Source organism: Polypterus senegalus, chromosome 7 (genome assembly GCF_016835505.1).
Source record: "Polypterus senegalus isolate Bchr_013 chromosome 7, ASM1683550v1, whole genome shotgun sequence".
NCBI lineage: Eukaryota > Metazoa > Chordata > Cladistia > Polypteriformes > Polypteridae > Polypterus > Polypterus senegalus.
Window position 1 is genome coordinate 160,967,208 of NC_053160.1, and position 13,754 is coordinate 160,980,961.

At 36.0% G+C, this 13,754-nt stretch overlaps 1 protein-coding gene across 5 annotated transcripts in view; it reads right to left on the bottom strand.

The window, feature by feature from the left end:
- The window catches only part of shc3 (SHC (Src homology 2 domain containing) transforming protein 3), a 123,434-nt gene that overhangs the window by 47,349 nt on the left and 62,331 nt on the right, over positions 1-13,754 (bottom strand). For all 5 annotated transcript variants that reach the window (XM_039759457.1, XM_039759458.1, XM_039759456.1 and 2 more), the window contains one exon: positions 2,185-2,255. In XM_039759457.1, the coding sequence (XP_039615391.1) occupies positions 2,185-2,255 (71 nt within the window). The remainder of the gene's footprint in view (positions 1-2,184; positions 2,256-13,754) is intronic.

Consider the following 13,754-nt stretch of genomic DNA (forward strand, 5'->3'; position numbering starts at 1 on the left):
ATTGTATTATTGTACTTGATGAACTGATTGAGTGTGTTTATAGTTCTTGGGATGAAACTGTTTCTGAATCACGAGATCAGTAAATGCTAAAGCAGCTATGGTATTTGGAATAGTTTTGCCATTCCGTGTACCATTATATTGTTATATGTCAATTACAATCAGATGCCATAAACTAATAAACAATATGTGGTTAATTTCAGTGTATTTGATAAAGTGGCATCAGGATGTGGATCTAAAAAAGAAAGGGAAACCACACTGGAACAAAAGCACTGCTTTGACGCTGGGTGCTGCCTGTTTGCAAAACCGAGCGGACAACTTGAATACGCCAAGCATTAAGCTGCCGTGAAAATGTGTGTGGCTTTACAGCAAGTTTAGGTTTTATACATCAAGATGTGAGCGTGGAGACGGGCTTACGCAACATTTTTGTGCGTACGCACCGTTTATACATGAGGCCCCACGATATTAAGAGTAAATATACAAGGGCTACAGATGGGATTTGGGGGACTCTGTTCAGGTCTACATAATAAAATAATGGAAAGGACCCTACAATGAAAAAGCAGTACAATAATTATTTCCTTATTAAGCCTAGGCCGATTGTCTACATTTTTAGAGTTTGTTTTGAAATTAGCGGTCTGTGTTTTACTTGCTTTTTGACAGAAAACACTGTAGTGAATACATTGTATATTGCCAAGCCCAAGTTACAAAGTCTTAATTTTTTTAGACAACCCTATTCAATATATTTTGCAATTTTTACTTTTTGTATATAATTTAAGTATAAATAACACTTGAGTCGGGTGAAGAGAGGGGCGGAGCTGTCAACTGATCACCACCTGGTAAAGTAAGCTTCGATAGTGGGGGAGGATGCTGGTCAGGCCTGGTAGGCCCAAACATGTTCTGAGGGTCTGCTGGGAATTTCTGGCAGAGTCCCCTGTCAGAAGTAGCTTCAACTCCCACCTCCGGCAGAACTTTGACCACGTCCCGAGGGAGGTGGGGGACAGTGTGGCGGAAGTGCCGGCTGCATACCCGAAAGCACTCCGGGTGTCCCCAGTCTTCTTCCCCCCGGCCCTTCCGGGTGTGGCGGAAGTGCCGAGGTCCAGGGCTCCAAAGGCATGGGGGTGCCCCCTGGCAGAGACCAAGGGCCCCTACAGGGTTGAGCTTCTAAGCTCTGTACTCGTGGCCCTGAAAGGAACCAGGGTGGTCTGGGGAAGGCATAAGCCCTCCTCCGGTCTTCCTAGGCGTCCCGGCCGGGTCGCCACCCCAGCTATCTCCGACACACCTTTTATGTTTATTTTATATGTTGCTAGGCAAAAGCTTTCAGATGGGTTGAGCTAACCTGATCCCAGTCACTCATTAAGGCATTAAGGAAGAAAGCTTCCCTCATGTTTCTTTTACTCAGTCTTGATGTTTTTTTCTTATTGATTACATATTTTGACTTTTGTCTGCTGTAAGATCTCACTCTTGATTTTCCTATCAAACTATCACATTTCTCTGTATTAACTCTACCATATTCTTGATGTTGTGCTTGTTGATTTTTACGAAATAACTGTCTGCTGCTCTGAACCCATCAAGACATGGTACTCGATTTATGTGACAATACTACTACTACTACTACTTAGACAGGAATATGTTTGGGACCTCTTTGTAAGCAGCTATGTTTTGGGGCACTAATTAGTTCAATTAGTTTTTTTTTACCTTTATTGTCAATGTCCACTGTCAAAGAGTGTTTTTTTTATCATTTCTTCATGGATGCCATGCTCCCATTGCCACTAGAATAAAGTTTTCTATGACCCCAAATCACTCAAGATTATTCTAAAAATGAAAAATTTGATTTGGAAGCAAACTACTGAATACATAAATATTTAACTGGGTTTAACAAGTGAGAGTAAAAACTGAAGCGTCATTAACCTCATTTAGCGAGATCTTCATTGTATAACACAGATATTAGAAAAAGCAAAAGATTCAAAAGCTGCAGCAGCCGGCACATTTCCAACTCTGCCTCAGATCTGCTACAGCTATTCTCTTTATTTCTACTTGTATATGGACAGAATGATACATTATGTATGTCCAAAAAATCATAATAAAACAACAACATTTGAAAATTAGAATGAGGTGAAAGTGCTTTTTTACAGGAGAAAGCAACTGATTTTATTTTTTTACACCAAAAACACAAATGCTTTATCTCACCTTGTTATCTGGGTTCTTGTATTAAAATCCAGTGATCTCATTGAACGTAAAACTTCTATGCATCCCAAATACTGCAAAAAAGGAAAAGAAACAATACAGAATAAGAATTAAAAAAATACATTAAATGAAAATGGTATACGTCAATCACTCTCTTATAGCACCTTTCATAATTTATATTTTCACCATTCAATTCATGTTGAAGTATTTGTTGTATGAGTAGCATACTAAAAGACTCAGCAGTTATTCAGACAGCTTAGTATTTGACTGATGGTAAGATGGTTAATTATGTTAAATAAACATGAAAGCACATCTTACTACCTTGAAATGTGCTCTTTTTAGTTGTGTATGTCTCAGCAGACAAATCTACATTTTAGTTAATATATAATGAGAATTCAAGTAAAAAAAAAATTGTACCACTGTTATCTTCATTGTGGACATCTAATCTTTTTGGTAACTGGCATCTTATCAGATTTTTGCCAAAGTGTAAAGAAAAGACCAGTGGCCGTAGCATTTACAAAAGCATCTTTAGGGTGCCTTTAGGGTTGTTAGTTTCCTACATTACATTTCCTTTTTGGTAACATGATGGCACACTGCTGCCTCCCAACAAGGAGGCTGGGGTTCACATTCTGGGTCATTCCTGTGTGGAGTTTATATGCTCATCGTGTGTCTGTAAAGGTTTGCTCCAGTTTCCTCCCACAGTCCAAACACATGCAGGTTAGATGGACTGTAAAAACTAAATTGGCCCATGTGCGTGTTTCTGTGTATATTCATCCTGTGAGTGACTGGTGCCCTGTCCAGGGATTGGTCCTGCCTTGTGCCTATGCTTGCTGGGATAAGATTCCCACGACCCTGCTCAGGATTAAGTGAGTTTGAAAGATGGATGGATGGAGTTTTCCTGTTTTTGCTGCACTCATTAGACAAGGGGCATAATGTTTAGAAATCAGATGTTCTACAGAAGCCTGTGCTTTGATTGTTCCTTATTACCAATATAAGTAAATATATATAGAAAGTTCCTTTAGTATGCCTTATTAGCTTTCTATCACAAATTCAGCTTATTTAACCTGCAATAAGCATGTGCTGAATATTCTTGTCTCTAGTTACTCTTGCCCCATTTAAAATGTCACTTTTACTTACCTTACACTAACTGACTCCTTTCATGTTTCATACTGACATTTGATGCACAGTGTATTGTGATATATATGTACAGAAGCATTATGTGTGCAGATAGAATTCTGCAAAAAGAGCTAATGCATCTGAATGTCTGTCAGCTATCTCCCAAGTTAAGTTCTCTGCTCTCATCTTGGCTGAGGACAGAGAATGTGGGTTGGCCATAAGAAGACATTCAAATACATCCCTTAAGGCCACCTTACAAAATTTCTAACTAATATTCCAAGATAAGAGGCGCTAATTAGAGAATATCTGCTATATTGTCATCCTCATAATGGGAATAAAGAAAAAGATAGCAAATGGAACCTCTTACCTCCACTGGTCCAAAATTCATGTCAGTCATCATAGGAGACATAAATAACCTTGACAGGCATCATGCTCATTTTGACATTCACTACTTTGTAAATATAATATAAAAAGTACACACAGTAGAGGGACTGATTAGTTTCAGTAAATTGGTGAATAAAAACATTATCAGAATAATAAAATTGAAAAGGTCTCCCCAAGTTAAACTGAATTCTTAATTTTTTTGTCATTTAACAGACAGGCACCTATAACTATTCTCATTTACTTCTTCTGTGCTTTGAAATCATTTCCCTACAACTACAGGGATTCCCTACACAGAAAGGCTACTACTTGAAAGCCCCCATGGCATAGCTGTTCACCAAATCTTACAACTGGTAACAGAAGAAAAGAAGATTAGCTCAATCATTCACATCCAGCGCCAAAAAAAAAAAAGAACGCAAAGCAATTATGGGGGTTCCCTGCCCTATAACTGATAATTAAGGAATATTGTGCGAAAGAGGACAATGGATGCAATGGTTTTAAATTTTCCTTCCCCATTACATACAGCATATTCTGCAAAATATTGTGAAGATGCAAAACATTCACCCAGTCATAACAGCAAAATTTTGTCTTGGAACTTTTAAAAACATTACAAGATCATAACTGAATAAATGATTGTAGAATCTATCTAGTTTCCTAGTATATTATTTAATTAGGGGGCTTCACTCGCTAACCCCCCGGCCAGCGCTACACGCCAGCCGCTTCACGTCTCTGCCGCCTGCATATGTGGATTTCACTTTCACCAAACAATCTTTTAATTCTTGCGGATACTCCTCTTCATTGGGAAAAAAACACTGCTTTTCCCTGATGGCAACACACACTAGACGATTTACAAGTCTCCACTTAAAGTTTAAATCCAAACAATATATTCAATCTCTTTTCGCTGTTATGTTATTTCACCGAGTAATACTTTCCGTTTGTTTGCGAATTTTAGTACTTTCATTATGTCTAACCTGCTCTGCATGTGTATCGCGCCATTGTTTTTGAACCTCTTTAGGACATTCTACTTTGTCATCTACTCTTTGCCTTTTATTTCCAGTCCCGGGCGTGGTTAAGTCTCGTCCCAGGCTAAAAAGCCTCGTCTCGTCCCAGGAGTTTTTTATATAATAGAGAGATATAGTATTTTATACATATATAGTATGTACAGTTTTAGGTTTATGTTTACAACATTTTTAGACAAGGAGACAAACTGCATCAGAAAGAATCAGATGATATAATAAAGAACATTAAAATCAATTACAAGCTCCAAAATAAGGGCTTAAAATCTGGCTATTTTTTATTTATTCTGAGAAAAGTAATTACTACTTACTAATTGCTAAATTACTAAGAGCTAGAAAATTTCTTGTACTTGAAACAGTTAAACTGTAGATATGGTCAACTTTAGTTTCCCTGCATATTGAAACCATTTGTTCCCATTTTTCACGGCAGCTATTTAAATTGTCAATGCATTAAATTAGTTGCACTATAAATAAACAATCATTTCAGTTTGAGTGAATGCAAAATTAAATTCCCATAGTCAATCAATCTGGACTGTGTATCTATGGATTGATGCATTTAGGCTTACCATGTACACTATTGCTGATGGTTAACTATAGTAGTTTTTCAGAACTAATGCATGTGAGTGATTCAGCTCTATAGAAAAAACAGCATAGGGAGAAAGAAGACAACAATTAAGTAGCTTTTTCTAAAGCCAGGACTGCCAGTTAGTAGTCAGTCGATTATAAAGAAAGTTAATTAGATGACAGCAGGCCCAGTAATTGTTCATTTCAAATCAGTTTGCGACTGACACAGAAGCTAAAAAATAAAGTTAACTTCAAATTAGTAGCAAGGAAAGGTCCTAGACACAGAATACTGCTCCACAGAGAGACTAGTGACCAGCATTATTCCAGAGATCAGCAAGGATTATTGTCCTGATGTTAAGTTTTATACCAGTTAAATATGTTTATACAAGTAAAGGCTCACAATAAGTTAATGGCAGCATTTAAACATGATAAAGCAGCCATGCCCATTGTGTACACAGGATGACTGACATGACTTTTTGCATAATGCTTGATGTTAAGAGTTAACAGCTATTGACAACTAGAAACTACAAGCAATCTCTCTGTGTTTAAAACATCAAGCACCCGCATGCGCCATACCAGGTAAACAAAAGTGGGTGGTTTTCTGGTAAACTATGGAAAGAGTGGCTAAAAAATGTGATACTCATTTGTAATGAAAAATGTGGTATATGTTGCAAGTCACAGTAGCAACATGTGTAGTGGTATATGTGAGATGTTTGCTTCACCTTCTAGCCCAGATGTTAGAACTATAAAGAGATCTGTACAATTTAAGAAAGAATTTCATAAATGGGTGAATGTCCACATTAACTAAACTTTCACTTTCTTTATTTGTGGTTTAGATGTGGTAACACGCTATTTTTTAGCAAATAATTCAAACATGCTTAATGCAATAAATCAGGTAACACAATTTTTCATAACGTAAGGATTGCAGAAGATATATGTGAATATATAATTACAAAGAACATAACACCAAACACGAATCTACACTAGCATAGTTTGATCTTTTTCTCTTCTATAGAAAAAGGCATATAAGTAATGAATTTTATTTTTTATATAAAGAACTACCCATGTAACATAATTTTGGATTGGTTTTAAAATTTTCTATTCAGAATTCTGGTTCTTCAGGCAATTTGATGGATGAGTTCTTAGATAGTTTATTACATTTCTAGCACCTGTACCATGATGGTGGTGTTGATTTGCTCACTGGTATTCTAAACTGGTTTACCCCAACTAACTCAGCTACCTTGAATGTGTGTGTGAGAAAGAGATTCTACTTTGAAGTTTCTGACTGAATTTGGGTAGAGAAACTAATAACAGCTAAAACTTTCACACGTTATTATTATTTCTCAGTTAAAGTAATTGCAATAACCAGAATACATTATACCAGGTTACAATCAATAGTTCTTGGAATCAGACCAGATGTACTTATGGTTTGGTTTTGTTGACTGCAGGTGTAGGTGATGTTTTGTCCCAATTCTGCTTGGTCGGTTTTCTGCGGCACATGTGGAAGGATGTTCAGAGTGCTTCATCTTTATTTGTTAAGAAGCCTTTCTCCTTTTTCACTTTAGTCACACCTTAAGGTTACAGTTGAATCTGCAGTTTTCTCCAGGGTTTCAAAAACAGTAGACCTTGGTTGCAAACATAAAAGTTACTACAGTATTTAGTCTGGTGGGTAGTTAATCAGTCGACTTCCTTCTTCGGCAAGACAAATGTGTTGCTTGTGAAATTTGCTTTACTTCAGCAAGATCTGAGCTTGAAGCATCTTCGACTAACTCTGTTACAGATGGTCTTCCACTCCTACAGTCCAGCTCCTTTGGAGTAAAACCGATCATTCCAGCCTCTGTTATAGCCACACCCTAGGCATTAGGTATTCTACTGTGGAGCAGCAGTTATGGTCAGAGCACTAAGCATATACAGACCACTGATTTAGTTCTTGCAATGGGTTAGAGTGGAAGTAGGTGAACTTTTAACATTAGTTTCTTGGGTGCAAATAATCCGAAATCATTGGTTGACAATTGGTGTAAAGTTTTGTCCATCAGGGTTGCTAACTATTGATTTATGAGAGAGCTCTTTATTCACTGACCAAGAGCTATATGTTATTTGAATAGGACTGATCAGTCTGAACAGATGAAACTCAGAAACTACATTCCAAAGAGAGTCCATGTGAAGAGAACTGATACTTTAGCTGAACTTAAAAAATGTTTTGCAGCTGCTTCTTAAGCAAAATACACGCCAAATCAAATCAAATGGGTAGTGCCAGTCTCTCCTACATTTGAAAGGCTAAACATATTAACACTAATAACAGCAATAACAAATTTCCTGAATATCTGATGTTCAGAGGAAAATGCCATTACTCACACAATGGAAACTGCTCCAGGATTATAACTTTTAGATTTCCATTACAGGCAGGTCATTGTAACAGAGACAGTATTCCAATAATACATCTTAACATCAGGATCAAAATATGAACAAAGTGAAAGGGCAAGCCTAAAATTCTTAACCAAAATGAATAATTAAATTAATAAAAATAACAAAAAGCACTACAAACTTCAGTAATTTTGTCTTGAAGTAGTGTAGAATGTATCTAGGGATTTTTAAATATTCATCTTAATTATAAAATAAACTTTGGGTGAAGTTCTGTTGCCAGGCAACAGTAGATGTAGTTGAACAAGAAAGAAATGGCAAAGGATGTGAAGATGAGTGAGAGAGCCATGACATCTCAACCTCAGAATTCAGAAGCAACAGTTATAAGATCGATGTTTCTATACTCCAGCAGTGGGACATTATGATATTTAAATGAAGAAGGGCCAGAACATAAGAATTTGTCAAAAAGTCATGCCAACTTAAAAAAAAAGTCAAACCAAACTGTGGACAACACAATTAAAAATCAAAGTCTCTAAATTCAAAATGAAGATATTTTAAATTGAATTCAAATAAAATAATCACACGCTAACACACTGTACACCCCTAGAGCATTCTGGGTAGGATCCCTATGGCAATTATAGATGCAATCAGGTTAAAATGACACTACTCCTAATAAAACTCCTAATGGCATCACAGAACAAGGCTAAAATTACTCAATTTTCTAAATCAACTTCAACTGAAAAACAAATACCTTGGGTTAAAACCCCCTAGAATAGGCATATAAATAACCAAAAAAACCTTGGGGAACAAAAAATAAATCAGAGGAAAATGCTGATCATAACACAGTAAAAATAAATTCAGCCGGTGTTATGGCAAATGATTTTAAAAAATATATTTTTGATATTTGATTCTTTACCAGTGGTCCTAGCCCTTTAAGATACACTTCCAAAATTTCAAAAACAAGCATGTAAGGTATTGTTTAATTGGACTGCCAGCCTAATGAAGTAATCTGTTATTCAAGTCAAGTCAAGTGGGGGAGCATGCACTGGTACAATGCGTTGCCGCACCCACTACATGACGAAAAAACTCAGGATCCTGGTTTGCAACACCCAGGCAGTCCAGTCCCACCCTCTGGAAATGACCCTCTGTCTGCTGCAGCCAGGTATTACATGGACAACCCCTTGGCCTGGTCCAGCCACTCGGGTCCCCAACAATGAGGATCTTACAAGCCGGATCACCCTCTGGGAAACAGGCAACATGGCCGTAGTGCCGTAACTGACTCTCCCTCACAATGCAGGTAATGTGCCACATTCGGGAATCCATGAGCAACCGCTCATTCGTCACAAAGTCAAACAAATGGTACCCAAGGATATTTTTTTATTTTTTAACAATTTACGTTTTAACAATATTTTAATCCTGATTTTCATTGTTCTTTTCCAGGTTTTCTGGCTATTTAATCCATTATGTATTAATTAGTGGGTCTGACACTAAAGTGGTTGTATTCTTTCATCATACAGTGTTGTTTTCTCTGGTGTCTGCTCTGCTTTTTAATTGTTATTATTAAGATACAACAAAAGAAGCAACTACACAGAAAAAGGTCAAAATAATAGAAAAAAATGAGGTAGCATTTAAAGATATTGAAAAAATAGAAATACATCTAAATATTTTATAAATACAAAAATCATACTATTGAGCTTTTCTGAATGTAGAATAAGAGAAGAGAAAAAAGATTAGACAATTAAATGAGATCAATTATTATTGCTGATTATGAATCTGGTTGGAACAAAAACCTGCAGCCACAGATGTTTTAGACTATTGTAAATTCATTGATTGTGATTGTGAATATAATTTTATTTTTATTTCTATTACAGTCAGGAATATTTCGCCTTTAAACATTTAAACTGAAGCACACATTTGAATATTTCAAATACTGTATTTTACTAAATTATTCTTGTTTATTATGTACTCACATTTATTATGTACTTTGTACTTTTACCTCATTTATGTTTTTTTACCTCATGAAGTAAATTATCACAATACTTATGAACACCCTGAATTAGAGAGGCTTATGCTAATTCAGATTTATTTGCTCCAATTATTATGATATTCTTTTTTCTGTATTTTTGTTGCTAAAAGTTAGTAATGTCATCAAGTACCACCATTTTAGAACAGGTTGATATGATGCTTAACAAGCTACTTGCTCAAAAAATGTCAGCACTTTTTTGATGGAAGGAACTTACCTTTGACTTTCTGCCTGTTTTTAACTTGGCAGTAACATCTGCCTTGTCCTGCTCCACCTTACTCTTGGCATTTAAAACGATCCTTCTGCTTCACACACTACTTTCCAATTTTAATTTGAGCTTTCTTTTATGGAAAGATTAAATTGGGCACATTTAGGGTTACTAGACAAAAGCATAGTTAAGCAGGTCTGGACACTTAGATAAGCAGGGTCTGGACACTTAGATGTTAAAACATGCTAAATAATCTTATTTTAAAAAATGGTACAAGTTATATTACAAAAGTTCTATAACAAGGCTGAACACTCATTATTTAAGTATAGGAGACTCTTAATAGATTTCTGCTAAAGTAATTTCACATTATAATCATGTATTGCTTTTTACTGACTTTAAGCCTTTTATGTTTTTTCTCTTCTCCAAGTAATGGCATATATGATGGATCTGTTTTCAGATGTCTTTTATCCCAATGAAAATGCCACACACCTATGAAAGATTCTTCTTCAGAATACTAAAACTACCTAGTAAATATTGTGGTCAACATTTTTGGCACCCTGGCATTTTAGGTAAGTTATGTACAATATCTTGAAAAATATTTGGAAATAATACCAACTTTATACCATTATCACATTTTAAAAGTATGTTCAAAAGTATACAACAAAAAAAATGTCTGTGTAATTTAGATTTAGATTTAATTTCTCAGAAGAAAATATGATTTGGACTTGATTATTGTTACTATTACAAACTATTCAAAATAGTTTGAACAGAAGACTATTTCCATTGTAAACCTGATCCCAGTGATCCACTGTGAGTACTCATGTGACTTGAATTAAACAATGAATGATGACTTTAATGTTTAAAAATGCCACATCCTCTCACTGTTCCTTTTTCACAATGGTGAAGACAACACAGCTGCCTGAAACCATCAGAAAAGCCATTATCACAAAAATTTTAGAATGCAAAAGAGTATAAGGCCATCTCCCAAGACCCTGGGATTCCTGTATTTATAGTTCATAATGTTATTAAGAAGTTAACCTCCCAGGGCAGGGTGGGAAGAGGAAAATAATCCAAGAAGTCTACAATGTTAGTGTGAACTGTTGAAAAAACAACACATACATCATCCAAAGAGCTCAAGGATGACCTGCAGAAATCTGAAGTGGTGGTTTAAACACCATACGTTCCTCACTAAACAAAGAAAGATTTTATGGGCAAAGACCAAGTAGGACTCCACTTCTTAATGACAGAAATTCCAAAATGTTGTGGGCTGTTTTGCTTCCTTTACAACCTGGAGACTTAGGAGGAATCATGAAGTTAGAGGATTACCAAGGTATTTTGGAGTGGAATGTGCTGCCTAGTGTCAGAAAGCTAGGCCGTCTTGGGTTCTCCAGCAGCACAATGACCCAAAACATGCATCCACAAGTATAACTGAATGGTTACAGATGCATAATTGGACTGTTTTAAACTGGCCAGCAATGAGTTCTGCTCTCAATCCAATTGACAACCACTGGAAACAGATGAACTCTTCAACTGGAAATATTCATAAGCTGGAACAAATTGCAGTTGAACAGTGGGAGAAACTGCAATAAGACAGATATAAAAAACTTATAGATGGCTAAAAGAAATGTTTGGAGGCTGTCATCACTGCCAAGGGTAGTGCATCTAAATATTAGTGAAGGTTGCCAATAAACATGTCCAGGAGCCTCATGTATAAATGGTGTGTACGCACAAAAATGTTGCATATGCCTGTTTCCACGCTCATGTCATGATGTACAGAAACTAAGAAACTAAACTTGGCATAATGCCACACACATTTTTATGGCAGCCTCAGCCCATGCATACGCACAATTCTACTCAGTTTTGTAAATGGGTGGCAGCCAGTGTCAAAGCTACTGCTTCTGTGAGCTTTCACTTTCTTTTTCAGATTCACATTCATGACGCATGCTTTATCAAATACGTTGAAATGAATTGCATATCATTTACAAATTTTATGCACATATTTGCAATCAATCTGTCACAATATAATGGTGCATGGAATGGCCAAACTATTCCAACTACCATGGCTGCTTTAGAGTTGTTAGAAAACATAGCAAATGGAAGAATTAGAAGAGAGCACATATTTAGAGATCATACTGATCTCTGGTTGCATGATGATGACTGGCTTCTAAGTCGATTTAGATCTCCCACAGCTATCCTCATGGAGCTGTGTGTTGAACTAGGGCCAGCATTACAAAGGCAGACGTTGAGGAATTGTGCTCTACCTGTTCCTTTGCAAGTTCTGTCCACTCTCAGGTTTTTAGTCAGGAGCTTTTCAACATGAACTGATTGACTGATCAAGTATTTCTCAGTCATCACTGAGTCGTGCCATGCCAAAAGTATGTCGCTTATCATCCAGATATATAAGATTTCCTTACATTGTGGTTGAACAGGCAAACATCAAAACACAAATCACAGCAGTGTCCAGTTTTACAAATGTTATCAGAGTGATCAAATACCTTTGAATAATGTTAACGTTTTCCAACAAACCGAGTGGAATTGATTACTACATCTAAATCACACAGACATCTTTTTTAGCTGGTATATTTTGAATTATTTCTCACAATACTGTAGATATCTGAAATGCAAGGGGACCAATAATGTTGATCGCAACTGTAAATATAGCTATATCTTGGTAAATATTGCATGATGCTTTTCTGTTTAAAGTTAAATTTGCTTTGTGCTTATTTTTCTTTTTTTTTTATACTACTGTGTATCTACAATTATTTAATTGTGCATTAGGCTTCTAATTGGAAGTGCACTTAATATGAGTAAATAGAATTGACGTAAAGTAGGACAATTCATTTTTAAAACATAAACAGAAAATGATAAAAAGTGAATTTATACAGTAAACACTAATAAGTTAAAAATTATAAAGCAAAAATGTTGCTTGACTAACATAGATTCTGAGAAATATGAAGTTATAATTATACATTCTACACTTGTTGGAAGATTGATTCTGATTTTCTGTATGTTCACAATCAAGGTATTGGGTGATATGGTCTATAAACACTGAAATTATTTTGTGAATTTCATGGTCATGGTCCTCAATGTTCACCAGCTATGTTGTATTGCACAGCAAATTTTTGAATTATAGTAATAAAGTGCTTCAGTTAACAGATCAAATTTTGCTCACAACCAACTCTTTCTCACCAATCAACATGCCTAAAAGAAAACATAATATGTACCTGTCATGACTGATGGCAACTTTGTAAACAGGTCCTTATGGGCAGCTTTTTAAGGGAAGTGTTGTTTGTTTATGTGAAGGGTTTGTCAGAAGGGTCAGACAAGCAATGGTCAGTACACTAATAAATGTGATCAGCGATGAAAGCATACAGAGAAACACTAAACTCAATTCAAGACAGCCTTAGATCAAAACTAAACCAAAATTTGCAAGAACAAAAGCCTGTCACTAAATCTTTTATTTATTTTTTACAGTACTAGGGTGTTGTACCGTGTTAGCCATTATGAGTGTAGAGAAAAGCCTAGCAAAATGACACCTTTTATTGGCTAACTAAAACGATTACAACATGCAAGCTTTCGAGGCAACTCAGACCCCTTCTTCAGGCAACATGTAATACAGAAACTGAAGTTCCCTGTGTTTATATCCACACACTAGCACAAGAAACAACATTGGTAAATCTTTAAATGAAAAATCTTAAATGTAAAAAATTAATAGGTATATTCAAGCTAAGATTAATTTAACAAGAGAGAGAAGAACAATGTATGGTCAAGATCTTTGGATAAGATAACTGTCCAACAAAGTCCTTTGAAGTCTGTGACGAGTTTTTCAAAACAGTATGGGTCTGTAGACAGGTTATCTGTGTTAGCCTGAGAGATGCAAACAATCCTCATACCTGGCCATAAA